At 50.5% G+C, this 14,321-nt stretch overlaps 2 protein-coding genes across 2 annotated transcripts; both read left to right on the forward strand.

Annotated features, from left to right (window-relative positions):
* Nucleotides 1–1,787: 1,787 nt before the first annotated feature.
* M406DRAFT_338818 (Clavaminate synthase-like protein) lies at nucleotides 1,788–3,253 on the forward strand (the record flags this gene model as incomplete). Its single annotated transcript, XM_040921389.1, has 5 exons — nucleotides 1,788–1,860; nucleotides 1,925–2,224; nucleotides 2,305–2,381; nucleotides 2,467–3,007; nucleotides 3,147–3,253. The coding sequence occupies 5 exons, from the start codon at nucleotides 1,788–1,790 to the stop codon at nucleotides 3,251–3,253; spliced, it is 1,098 nt and encodes a 365-aa protein (XP_040776296.1).
* Nucleotides 3,254–4,823: 1,570 nt separating this feature from the next.
* On the forward strand, nucleotides 4,824–6,978 carry M406DRAFT_329250 (uncharacterized protein; the record flags this gene model as incomplete). Its single annotated transcript, XM_040920409.1, has 8 exons — nucleotides 4,824–4,947; nucleotides 5,132–5,204; nucleotides 5,297–5,412; nucleotides 5,522–5,564; nucleotides 5,669–5,712; nucleotides 5,836–5,925; nucleotides 6,044–6,140; nucleotides 6,369–6,978. 8 exons carry the CDS (start codon nucleotides 4,824–4,826, stop codon nucleotides 6,976–6,978), a joined length of 1,197 nt encoding a protein of 398 aa, XP_040776297.1.
* Nucleotides 6,979–14,321: the final 7,343 nt, after the last annotated feature.

A 14,321-nucleotide genomic window follows, 5' to 3' on the forward strand; every position in this document is an offset into this window, starting at 1 on the left:
GCACAGTCATGTGAAAGTCGTCTAATAAGTTAATCTCAACCTCAGGATCCAGAAGAGACCCTGTATATACTGCAGAACTAGCAGGACGATGTCATCCTTCTTCTCTTTTACGGTCACATGACGGAACCGAGAAACCTTCTTCAGCACCCGGTCCACTAGGAGAAAAGTTTTCGTTTGGACGACTGCAGCAAACAGTACTTACCCAGTCACGCTTTTCTTTTCGTCAGCAACCCTTCTCACCAACCATTCTTTACATGATGAGAACACAGTACAAGACACATATTTCTGCGTAAATGGCATACGCTAATTGATCTATTCTTCCACGGATACTCCGTCTTCCTCACAGCAAATTGTTGCCGCCATGAGCCAGGTCCTTCCCGCAAGTTCTTTGACCACCTTCCACTGAGCCACAAAATTGACCGGACCTAGATCCTAACTCTCTGAAAAGGAGTGAGCTCCCAAATGAACAACGTGCTTGACAGGTTCCGTGATGTGCATCGTCATTCTTCATGCAAACTGTCTGGGGCAATACCAGAATATCAAAACGGTCATTGGTAACAATGTCCATTTTCCGAATTGCTGTTCCTCACATTCATGACAGTACCGAGTACACAATGGCAAGCATTGAAAAGCTTCCAAAAAGGAATTTCATCTACCGTTATGATTGTGCTTGTTTGGCCTTCTGTATCCCAGCGGCGTTGGATTGATGCTCCGGCATGCTTTCTTGGGAATCCCTGGACATTCTAAGTAGAAATATTTGCATGAAAAATCAAGCATGATCTGCTCAGAAAAGGTTTGAACGCAAGCAAATGCCAACATAGTTTCATGTGTATTTATTTGGCTTCAGATGCACCTGCGTATGCCAGGGGATTAATATTTTCCCCAAAGCTGCAATCGTGAACTCTCAACACCGGAAACAACATGGGAATATGTTAGATGCCTAGTGTATTGACGGGCATACATGGCCTCAGAATTATGCCCGGAGTAATCAGTTACACTGCTTGAGGTAATTGATGCTTTACAGATAAACACTTCACGTCTGAAAGAGTCTGACTGCCTGATGTCGTCATCTCGCGTCATCCTCGTTGGGGCATTCAGAAAATTTCCAATAATTACTAGACATCATGTTGACACTGAAGCGAAAATAAATCAAATGATTTCAATGTTGTCTATCACCTCTGTGGATCAGAAAACCATCAATTGATTTATAGCTACCCAGTTGGAAGTAGACTGACTATATGACAGGCAAATATGCTTGTTTCAAAAATAGCCATGCGTCGAACAAGTCATATTTCTGCCGAATGATGCAGAAACTGTGAACATTGTATGGCACATGCTGTCCCAAAGAAACGACAAGCGGATGCAGTCGCGAGATCGGATCTCGCATGGATTCTGCGACACGCACTTGATATCTTTTTGCGGGCCCTGCCTATGTTTTGGCGAAACAGGAGGAGAGCTTTATAATCTCATTAGCACGTCAACGTTACGCCATCTGCGATGCAATCACGCCAAATAGCCGCCTTGTCGACTAATAGGTCAAAATCCCCGACATCCGGGGCAAAGTGGGCATTGAAACGGACCCGGATCTTTGATGGTGTGGCCGGCTCGTGAGGGGTTACGAGGAGTTGGTTATCAGCTTGGTCATCGTTTGCTGCTCACTTTAAATATATAGCCCACTTGTCTCGACCAGAGAGACTTGCCGAGACGACAACGATTCCGGCACAGCTTGATTCTCTTCAAAGCCGTCAAGAATATTCACAAAATACCAACTGACAATTCATATCACAATGCCGCACTCTACAGAAATCTCCCAGTACTCGTATGTGCCCGAGACAAAGGAGGATCTTGATTGGGCCGATCGTCAGTCTATCCAATGAATTGTGTTGATCAGGGAGTCTCGAGTGCAACCTTTCTGATGCTATAGCAGTTCCCAACATTGATCTCTCCAAATATGGTACTCCCGAAGGCACGGCGGAGCTGGCTGAGCAGCTCATCGAGGCAATCCGCACCAAAGGTTTCTTCTATGTGACCAACTTTGGCATTCCTCAAGAGAAGGTCGACAGGCAGTTTGCCCTCGGCAACGCATTCTACAACCTGCCTCTTGAGGAGAAGAAGAAGTATCAGCCTGACCTCGACTCTGGTGATTACAATGGCTACAGGCCTGGCGGCCGACGCCTGCTGAGCGGTGGTATCTATGACAAGACGGAGGTGTGGAATATGGCCAGTGAGTAATTTCAACGATCTTATATCGAACCATGTCCGACGCAGTTTTACTAACGAGGATAATCCTTCGCCTAACCACAGCTAAGGATGGCCACATTACCCAGCCAATTCCTCAACTATTGAAGGACAACCTGGAGGAGATCGAAGCTTTCGCAAAGGTACGAAGGCCTTTCTCCAAATTTAACAAGGCGGGGTCTTATGAGAAGTTTTCGGTCTCTGATAATCAGTGTATGAAAATTACAGGAACTCCATGACAAGGTCCTGGACCCTCTCAACACCTTGATCGCACTGGCCCTTGAGCTTCCACCTGATTTCTTCACCAAAGTCCACCGGTGGGATGTGCACGACGAGTCTCACCTGCGGTACATGAAGTACAGCAAGTTCTCCGAGGACGAGATCTCCAAGCTCTCGGATGGCCTTTGGTCGCCGGGCCACACGGACCTGGGAACCATCACTCTGCTGTTCCGACAGCCCGTGGCAGCCCTTCAGATCAAGGACCACAAGACGGGCCAGTGGAAGTGGGCCAAGCCTCTCGACGGTAGCCTTACCGTGAACACGTGTGACGCACTGAGCTTCCTCACGGGCGGCTATATCAAATCGACCATCCACCGCGTGTCACTTCCCCCCAAGGACCAGCGCCACGTGGACCGTCTGGGCCTGCTCTACTTTGCCAGGCCCCAGAATGACCTGGTGCTCAGCACAATTGACTCACCGCGGTTGAAGAGGGAAGGTTTCACACAGAACGAGTTTGAGAAGGGCGGGCACAGAGTGCCCACCATGGGAGGTAAGGATTTCATATCCCCTTTTCTATTCGAAGAAGATAGAAGCATGGAAGAAGGAAAAAGGAAGAAAGAGAGAAGAGAAAAAATAGTTTCTGTTGTTGCGAGGAGAAATCATCAGCTAACTAACTGACTTTTGTACAGAATTCACGAATCTCAAACAAAAATGGCAGCAGGGCAAGGTTAAGAGCTATGCTGAAACTGACGGACAAGAGATTCTTCCTGGCTTTACAGGACGCCGTTACAACTAAGAAGCAAGAGAGACAAGAAAGTCCTCGGTGCTTTCCGATTTGAATCTTACATTTTGTCATATGCTTTGAGCATTTGCCGGGGAAGTGCGTTCAAGAAGAAGTTTCTGTTGTTGGCATGTGCTCGTGTTTGAGATAATCTCGAGATCCTTGGCTTCGATTCTATTATTGTCGCGATGCTTGGGGTCAGCTCCTTTATTGACAGCGCCCTTTCTCCTGTGGAAACTGCCAACACTAGTATGTCATCAATGTCGAAGATCCTCTTTTCGTCGATCCCATCATCGGGAATCCATCTCGTGGAGCTCGTGTTCCATACTTGAACATTTCGAACTGATTGCCACCTCCTGTGCCGCAGAGCGTGGTATAATTAAACACCACCTGGTTCCTTCGGGTTCTCCGTCGAGACTAGAGATGTCTCCTAACTTGCATCTGAGCGCTGGAAAATCAGTAGCAAGGGGGGCTTGTGTTTACTAGGTACCAGATGAACACGGATCATGCCGTCAGAGGTCTCCCCGTAATTCTTTGATGGCTCAATCTTTCGTCCAAACGGTAGACTTAGCAGTGTCGTGATGCTGTCCCGCTGAGCAGTAAGGTAAGAACTCAGTAGAAACCCAATGCACGTGTAGAACCAGACACGGGCATGTTTTAAGTTGGAGGTTTGCTTTGCAACATGTCCAAGGGTTTCCCTTGGGTTCCCCGGGTTGGGCGGTTTTCAAAGATGCACGCGCTGAGAGAAGGGCCTTACCAAGAGAGACAAGACCCACAAGCTACTTAAGTTATTTCAATACATCCTCATCCTTGACAATAGCCTGCAAAAGCCGAAGCCTAGATTCGCGCCACCGCTGTGTGAAAGCATTACGGTACCCGCAAGGAGGGTATCAGCGGGCCCCCAATGCAAGATAACACTCCTGGGACCTGCGGAACAAGCCGAATCACGAAACAGCCGGGCTTTGGGGGGCACACCCTACGCTGACGAGCACGGGTTAAGTGGGATATACCCCGGGAAGAAGGGTATATGAGCTTTGGTTGTCTTGCGAATACGTGCATAAAGACCTGCCCAGGTGGTGACTGGTTACTACTCTTTAAGGCAGGTGAACCCCCCTTGTTCGATTCATGCTTGACCTGAGCCAGCCAAAGGCCCTGACGAGCGACTGAACTGCCGTCAGACAGGCGTAGGACATGGGAAAGACACCAACCCTGATGATACCCACGAGCTTCCCTCTTCCTCCGATTCCCCTTGTATGTCCCCATGCGTGGATGGCCGTGGGGTGTTCCTTGGGTTGCCCGCGCTACGCCATCGATTTGTGCGCCACTATTTAGAGCGAGATTTCGCGGATCCACCTTTTCCTGCGAATCCTTCAAGGACTTTGGAACCCCCGCGCTCGACGACGACGACGAGTTGACGTCTCTTTTTTTCCCCTTGTTATGAAACCCGTCGTAGAGGTGGTTTTTTCTTTTCTACTCTTCCTCATGGGGTGATCTCTTCTTCATGCGATCAGTTCTCTTCGATTCTGGTCTCTGGTGAGGGTCGCAGTCGTCGCGGCACCGTCACAAGTGGCCGTGGTCGCCGGGCATGGCGCAACTGCCGGAGGGAGCAAGAGGCGCCGCCGTGGCCATCTTGGTCTACTCTTTCTTATGTCTCTTCTGCAACATTCTCATGCTATGGTTGCTCTGGACAAGTCGACAGACATTTAGTCGTGCGTAAAACAACCATTCCCCCCCCTCTTCACACACATTTTCTCCCTCACTTACCCTCCCGGAGAATTCCTATACACCCACCCACCTCTGATGCAACAGAGCGCAAAGGCTCCCCTGGTCAATTCCCAGATCTGGTCACCGACTCGCAGTTTGCTAATTACTTATTCATTATCAAAACAACAGACATTGGTCTGATATGTATTGCCACGCTCTTCTGTGTCTGTGCCAATATCGCACAACAGATTAATGATCATCTGTCAGTTGGCCACCAACAACAAGAAATTGATTTGCTTTTCCTTCCTCCATCGTCTACATGTTGATTACTAACTCAACGCAATGACGGCACAGATACTGGAGGGATGTGATGACCGCCAGGTTCTTGAACATCAAAGCGACTGAGGGCAATCCGATGCTTATCGCCAGCAATGGGTACACAGGGCTGGATCTTTACCTGTGGTCTATCAGTCAGTCTCTTCATCTTACTGTTCATGCTTCTGAACGTAGCCCTCGATGTTGTGGATGGATAATTAAAAGGGGGCAGCAAGGTCACACGTTTGCTCACCGCGTCTGTAGGATATTGCAGCGAGACTATTGCGGCTGGACTGGGTTGCTTCTGGTACGTTGCCATCTTTTAATCAAACCTTCGAGGTGAACACCTTTCTCTGACCATTCTCTTAGGGCTCTGTCTTTGACACAAGCAGTGTATGACTTGTCCAACAGGGCGAACTGGGTCATGGTCAATCGTTTTGGCAAAGTGATATCAAGTGAGTGAGCATCTCAATCTCTACTATGGGGCAGCGGTCTGTCCCAACGAAGGGTATCTGGTTGAATATGTTCACAAAGATCTCTATGCTATTATGATGCTGATGGATTCTTCCTCTTACCAGTCATTCTTCCTATCATCTTCATGATTCTGTGCCATCTTGATGCAGTACAGCAATCAGAGGCTTTATTCTTTTTCCTACTCGACGTTCTATGTAAGAGCTATTGATTACTTCTCATGTTGTGAATTCTGATGAAGAATCACACTTCTCCCCGCGCCCCCCCCCCCTCTCCTCTGGAACCTTATCTAATTTGGTGCATTGATTGTTCCAGTTTTCGGATTCGTCGCAGGCGGCGCCGCTGGTCTTTTAGCGATACTGGTAAAGTACATCAAAATACGGAGGGAACTCAAATCATGGGAGGTCGCAACGTATGTCGACGGGCGTACGACATGGCGGAGCTTCAGGCTCGATGACGACGTGCCAGTCGGAGCGATGCCTTCACCAACAAACACCAGAGGCATATATGACAACTGGCTCCTGACACGGTTCTCGGTAGCCTTTGTCTTCATGTGGTTGGTTTCCCTTTTCTTCTCTCTCTCTTCTTCTCAGAAGACTGCTGTCCCTTCCCTCATAATACTGACACAGCCATCACATAGCGTCTTTGAACTGGACACTGTAATTATCCAGATCACAGGTCAAAAGAGCATAGACGCAGAGGCTGCTCGCCTGCTCCCAGACCTGAGCACTTCACACGCTAAATCAATCTTTGCCCTCTTCATCCCAAGCGCCTTTGCGAGTCTGCTCGCCCTCTTCACATTCGGCACAACCAAACACTTCCGCGATACCATCTACCGAACATTTGTACCGAAGAGATGGCAGCGGAGACCAGTCGAACGAGAGTTGATGACATCGCCGCCACCACCACCGCCGCCGGCGCCGGCGTCGGCACAGGATTGGAACTTGAGCACGGGCGAGCTGGGACGGCGATTTGGCGACAGGGGAAGCTGGGCGGACGGGATCAGACATGTGAGCGGAGGGATCGCACTGCAGGAATTGAGACATCCTCGTGAGCATGGTACAGCCCGGAACAGAGGCAGCAGCCGCAATAGTGCCTTGCGTGACAACGGCATCCTCCAGGGACAGCTTGCTGATGGTGGTGGTGGTGCTCAAGCTGCTGCTTCTGAAAGAAAGGAGAGCCCCACGACCATATCGCAAGGGGCTCGCCATCCAACGACTCGAATGAACGAGACAACGTACCCCATATAGCTTTGACTCAAAATAACAGCAAAAAAATGAATCGTGTCTCGTCATCGACTATGTTATATTTCCTGCCTTCATAACGAAGAAGAGTATTCTTCGTTTCATGGTGTTCACTTAATATGCTTTATCTCTACGTTTTTAGGAGACAACATTGTACAGTAACTTTTCGGGTTCATGTTTTGTTGTTTTTGTTTCCCCTCTCAAGCCGCCCCCCAACTCCCTTCTCAAAAGACTTACTGGTATTGCAGCGATTTTCTGAATGATTAAACTAGACAATTCTGTCTCGAACAACACGGCATTGGGAGGGTAACGCCTATCTGCACCATTGGATTATATAGCCAATGCGGAAAAGTGACCATCATACCAACGGGGCTTCGTCTGTGTGACGCTTCTCTTGTTTGACAGCATTTTGAAGTTATCATGAACGCCTTATGTCGCCTAGTCCTGGTCCTCTCGCCATCGACCCTCAACAGCAGCACACCTCTGCACACAGGAAACACACATTACCGGTCGAGCAACTTCACAGAGTGGGAAATGCACACGCCCCAACCCAGAGGACAGACCATAGCGACTCGAAGTCACAATCTAAGGCTAGGGTGGGCATGCCTCGCCACTCATGACGAGAATGACAGCACGATCATCGTTAGGCACACCTCGGACATTATTGGAGGGTAGGTTCCCCGAGCGCCAACTTTGAATTCCCACATTCTACTATTCTACAGCAACCACTTGAGCCACGTAATTTCGCTACCTTGACGGGCGCTTGCACATTCGCAAACACAGGCCCGGATGTGGCAGCTCTCAAACCCAATCCTTTGGCTTGTACAATCGTTGCTGCCCAGAGGCTACCGCTGCGTCGATGAACATCAAGAAAAGGGTGCCTATTGGATGATATCGACATGGCTATGTTGGACTCTGGCGGTGGGAGACTAGAACTATGCAGGGCAGCACCTACACCGCTGCTCATTCACACGTCTCTGCATTTGTCATGCAGCCAGGCAGGGATCAATCGCAGATCCATGTTGAGGGGGGTGAGCCTGTCCTTTTTTGTTGAGCGCAACTGCAACTGAGTCTCCAAAAAGTCAAGGCACGACGAACATCCGGCCAAGAAATGTACAGAAACCACCCGATTCGATATCCAAAGAAACGAACCTCCCCCACGAAATACTAATCCAGTTGTCAGCAATTTCCCCCGTCGTTGGGAGCGGTCTCTGGACTGGGGCCACGATGATTAAGTGATATGCAGCTCTCAGGGACACCGACAACAGTTTTTTGAAATTCATGGCAGGCCCGGAAAGGCTATTGTCGTGCCGTGCATATGATGCTGGGCTGGCTTCATCATCAAGCACGCCAACGCGTTGCGGGAGTTGGGGCGTTGACAAGATGGTCGCGAGCGCGGTTGCAGTTACACACCCATTTACTCAGCCACCCACATTCATGTATGCATTCATATCATTACAAGACTTACCTATCCACACCGGTCATGTAGTGGTTGCTGCTAATACTCCATGCCATGGCACATATCAGACCCTCCAAGTAAGCCTACAACGAAGCAGGTTCCCGTGGAAAGAGGTGTGCGTGAGTGCGTGGGTGCGCGCGTGTTGGGGGGGGGGGGAGACATCTTTCCCCTGCGTGCTATTCCACATCCCGAGCTTCTTCCAAGCTTCTTTCTCTCTCTCTCTCTCTCTCTCTCTCTCTCTTTCTTCCAGTCTCCCTCCCTCTTTCAAGCTCAAGTACTTGCTCTCATTGAGTATGTGGTGACGAATCACATTGGGCCACAACCCTCCATCACACCAGGGGCCGGCCGGGGCTAATGCAAGGGACAACACAACCCAACTTAGTAGAAATCATCATTTTCTGCCTGTAGCAGGCTTGCTGCTTACTCTCGGAGTGGGGCAGGCCAGACGCTTCTTGGCCTATGTGCAGTTAAAAACTATCAAGCGCGAAGGAGGCGACGGAGCAAGGGAAGGAGAAAGAAAGAGAGGAGGCAAAGGAAGAGACGCCGCTGATGCGCAGGCACAACGCCTCAATGAGGTGGAGGGGTAGTATTTGATAGGTAAGCCAGTGGGCACCTCGGCTTGGAAAGCATCCACTGCTGGGGCAGAGCAGAGGGATTTCTTTCTGTTTTCTTTCGATGCTCCGTCCACGGTGCGTGTGTTGCTGGGTCTTACTGCAGCAGATATTTTTTGCTTGCATGTGGTGTGGGTGTATGGCCCAGAGGAGTAAGTTCAAAGCTCACCTCTGACCGGTCCACACGCTCTTCATAACCCGAGTGTGGACTATGTGAACGTAGGGGTTGGGGTTCTGCAGATCCGAGGATCCCGGGCCCAAATGGGCAATAGGCCATGGGAAATGATGAGTAGACATAGGGAAATAGACTATTTGGATTGTTGAGCCTTTATTCTTGGGGTATGACAACCCATCAATAGGTGTCCAATCTATTGAGAGGGATTTCCCAAATCTAGAACCTTGAGGGTTACAATTGGCAATGCCAAAAGGCTGTTGCCGTCTTTGCGTAGTTTACTCGGCCATCCATTGATAAAACAGGAATGCATTTTCTTCTTCCCTATCCAGAACTATCGTGGCAGTGTCTGATGAGAGAGGGGCCTAGACCACAGTTCGTTTCTGCGTGGCAAGGGAGGTTACCACATAGATTGTGGGCTAGTTCCATACCAGGGCAGGGAGGCAAGAAGACCTTTACGTCAAGGGAAAAGCCGTACGAGGTCGCTCAAGCTTCTCCTGTATAGCGAAATGGTAGGTGATGGGTGGATAGTCCTACCGATTGTTTACGAGACGAATATGGTATAACCACCATACCTCCGAGGGAGAGGATTCGCGTCGAGCTCAGTCACAGGCGAGACGGGCAAAAGGAGCATAGACTGGTACCTAGCAATGCTCTCTAGGACGAGAAGAAAATTGGTCAGACGGCCGGGGCGGGCCATCGGTACCGGAACGGGAGTGGGAACGGGATCAGCACAAGGGCAATGGAGCAAGATGATATCAGACTTTAGACAGTAAGACACACTACGGGACAACAATGTATTTGTTGTTTGTTTTGAACCACGGCAGAGATGATTGAGGTGGTGGCCTTGGCACACACCCAGAGAGAGAGAAAAAATATACAGAGAGAAAGAGAAGGTTTTTTTATACCAGAGTGGTTGTTTATGGAAGATAGCAGAGCACAACTGGAATGGATTGAGAAGAGAAAATTCTTTCCATGGCCTCTTTGCAGCCTGCAGCTAAGAGAGAACGAAGAGGGGGGGAGGAGCACATAAGACAGATCTGTATGCGTTCGAACAAGCTGGTAAAAGTGGCGACGGGGAGGTTTTCCGTTCAAAAGCATCATGTCATGGATTGCTATTTTCGGAGCGAGAGCTCTTGAAACGGTGCGAAAACAGCGAAAGAAATTTCTTCTTTTTTTTTCTTTCTTTCTTCCTTGTGACAGCAAAACTAGAGTGGCACCTTGCGTCCAGGTCCGGCAGTGTGTCCACCCACACAACAATACCCCCCTGGAGTTGGCCCACGCACATCAGCGGTCCCGCGATGCGATGACGACAGGCAAGCTGGACCCCCCAGGCCTTTGCCCTGACGATCCTAGGACACTATGTACCGTTGTAGTAAGGTAGCTTAGAGCCTCAGAACTTTGTTACTATCAGGCACAGTACCATAGTGATTTTTTCAACCCATGGCTGGCTCGACATGCATCTGTGCTGCTGTGGAAGGCGATATGCGATGGCATGGTTGGGCTGCGTAGCTGCAATGAAGAGAAAAGGTAGGGAGGGGAAGAATACCGAAGAGACGCTCAGACTGTTCACAGCGGGATCCTTCAATCACAGCTCGGCCATAAGGCGTGGTCGCTATGCTCACGGCCCCAGCAAGAAGAGAAGTGGGGGGGGGGGGCTGAACGCCTCTTTACTCATCATAATAGTAAAGAAACACCAAGGGACCTGCGTCAGCGCGTCTGACCGTCGTCAAGCAGTTATTGTTCCGGGATTCAAAGCCTGAGCGATGTGGCGAACAGACAACGAGAGTCTCTCTCTCTCTTTTGCTTTGGAAGGATCAGCACCTTGAGGCTCTCTCCTCCCGGGATGATGTTGGCTCTGGGAGATCATGGCGCTCGTCACACATCATAGCGCCCATGAGACAAGCAGCCAAGCCCGAGTAATGAGTACAGAGGAGGTCAGATCATGATCGATCTGGTAGAACTTTGTAGAAATCAAAACCGCCGGTCTCGAAGGACCATGCCAGATGGCAACACCAACAAGGGACCCCGTGGGGGTGAAGAGAAAGACGATGGACTGAAAAGAGTCAGAGAGAGAGACAGACAGACAAAGAACTTCGGGGCATGTGGGTCGACAAGGTACCAGGTCAAGAGAGGCCCGCAACCCGGAGCGCTGGTCGGAGTCCAGACCAAGAAGATCTTTACCCAGCGAGCCCACAGTTGACACAATTGATCCACCTCCCGCTGCCCTTTCTGGGCACCATGTCAGGGCAGCACCCATACGCTCGGGTACACAGGATCAGCAAGGCTTTGTGCCCGCGCTCTCTCTCTCTCTCTCTCTCTCTCTTTCTCTCTCTCTCTCTGTCGCCTTTCCAGGGCTGAAAGCCCGATACAGGCATCTTGACTGCGAGGGTCAGCTTTCAGCCCGAGCCCCAGCCACTTGGGTATCCCACCAAGCAACCGAGCATCCTTGAGCTGTGGATCGTGATCGCGCGTCAACTTTTTTTCCCCCCCTCTTCCCTTCCCTTTCTTTCATACGATAGCTGGATGCGAGGCTCAAAAGGGGGTTTGAGGTTGAATACGACAGCAAAAGATCGAGTCATTTCACAGTTTGACTAAGTGACAACTTGACACCTGCCTTGCGTTGCTTGTCTGTCTAAATGACTTGACTGACTGGGACTTCGTTGAGGCATTTTCATCCAGTCGCGGCCATTTGTTTTGCCATCAACGAGAGCATTTTGCAGCGCTAAAATGGCGCGAGTCGAAGCGCCCACATACACGTAGAGACTCAGGCACCCGCGGCCAAAACGTGGTCGCGGCCCGTCGGCGGCCGGTTGATGGATGGACAGACAAAGAGGAGCACGGCAGCATAGCAGGATAGGGCGAAACGCCGGTCCTTGGCTTCACCTCCTCCTGCTGTGGGAAACGGTCTCCGACTTAAGCCCGCGGGTGGCCCAGAGACGCTGCAGCAGTAGCGTCAAACGTCAACAGCCAGCATAGTTTGCAACGCGGTTAACAATAGTAGAGGGAGGAAGAATCAAAAGAAAAAAATTGTCCGCCGTGGACTTGTGTTCCAGAATCACCTTAGCCTTGTCGGTGGTGGACGAGCCTACGGGTCCTAGAGACTTTGGCCGGGTCTACTGGGCACTTGGGGAAATCTGGCTAGACGTCCTTGGTGCTAGCTCCGTTTTTGTCCTTCTCTCCTTCTCTCTCTCTCTCTCTCTCTCTTTTGTCGGGGGTTCCTGACGGGCATCAAGGAAAGAACGACCAACCCTGTCCAAGCACGACATTCCTCCCATCCCGAATAATTCATCCATCCAATTAGGAACTCCCCCCCCCTCCCCAACTCTCTGTGTGTATCTATTTGACTGTCTGTTTGACTGTGATGACTAACGTAAGCACACCTTCAACGATCACAAACACACGGTTGTCCTCCCGCTCTACGATAGTTCTGAACGCGAGACGGGATTCCATCTCTGTGGATGGGTAACATCCGCTGCCATGATTGCGACACGATATTGACCATAGTCTTGTGTTGATGGGTGGTCCAACAGCCAACTATCGCGTGCCACCTATTCCATCCACCCTGCACTTGCACATGCATGCAACTCAGAAAAGCCTTTATCGATGGCCAGTCGTGGACATCTTTGCCCCCATGTTGGGTTCCCATTCTGCTGTACGGATTCCCATTCGGGAGACTTCACGTGGCAGCGGTCGCAGCCGAGGTTGCAGGAGGTGGAGAATCAGGCATGGGGGGGGGGGGGAGGTCCTCTCGTGCACATACAGGCGCGCACCTGCTGCAGTGATGGTGGGTTGGCTGGTAGGGTAGCGCTGTGTTGTATACGTAGTATTGGCACGGGGCGCATTATCGTCCTCGTGCCTAATGGATCAATTGTCCAGGTCCAGTTGACAGAATTGACAACGACGTGTGTGTGCTGTCCATCTGTCAACCTGTCAGCGGTGCTCAACGTCAACCCGCCTGCCGTGTCTGGTCATCCGGGCCGCTATTACGACATCTCCATAGGCTGACAAGAGCTTCTGGGGGAGAAGAGGGGGTTGGCTGCCGGTGGTGAGGGGTCGCTAGCCTTGATCTGGAGGTTTCTCCCGTGTTCCGACTCATTTTTGTAGACTATGATAGAACAAACAACTTGTCTACTGTAGTGTGCACATAGTAGATGCGATGGATTATTGTAGTAGTATCAGCTGAAGACGGGGCGGGAGGGGGTGGGCGACCACAGCATTCGAACCTGACTCTAGCACCATAGAACCTCCTTTGAAAAAAAGGGAATGCAATTCTAATACATGATACGATGTAGCAGCAGTATATAGTAAAAGTCATAGTAAAGTAAGAGTACTCAAGTAGTTTATGAAAGAGCAGGAGAGAAAGACACGCGAGCGAGGGAGAGCGAGGGGAGAGATTGGCACCCGGCAGTGTGCTTGCCTTGCATCGACTTACTGTGGACTACTGTGTAGTAGCACTATGGCACATACTCAAGTACTTTACATAGAACGGGAGGAATCACTACTAAGCAGTGAGATTCTGTTCTATCCTATTCCGAGCTTTATCGTCATGGTCAGCGCAGCGCATGCATGCTGGTCCCGCCTCAACCCCCCCCCCCCCCAAGCTACTCCCAATCTCTCTCGCATCTGTTGTATTTTTCTAGAAATCACACGGCGGCGACGAGAAGAAGCAAGAGGTACGTACCGTCGTATTCTCACCTCGCGATATCGTCATCACGAATCAATCCTTGTCTTCCTGCACAAGCCCCGGAAAACAGAAAGGCCGCTGATCATAGCAGCGGCTTGCGGCCTTACACACAGTATGTGTGGACGGTACCCGCCTGGCTTCTCTTCACCCGACCTTACGGGGCTGCTACTCCTGCTCTCGTGCACTGTGAATGACTCCGGTTGATTTGCACTGTACACGGTAGCGCCCAATCTAGACTGACAGGCCCTGAAGCAGACAGGCTTTCTTTTTGCAGCACAGCACAGGCTCTTGCAGGGTTTAGAGGGGCCTCAGCGCGTCGCCCTTTTCCCCCAACCCCCCTTACAAACGACACTGCGATTTGACATAGTACGTTCTCTGCTACGTGTGGGAAATTTTTTCCTGTTTTTTTCCTTTTTTTTC

The sequence above is a fragment of the Cryphonectria parasitica genome, assembly GCF_011745365.1.
Source record: "Cryphonectria parasitica EP155 unplaced genomic scaffold M406scaffold_4, whole genome shotgun sequence".
NCBI lineage: Eukaryota > Fungi > Ascomycota > Sordariomycetes > Diaporthales > Cryphonectriaceae > Cryphonectria > Cryphonectria parasitica.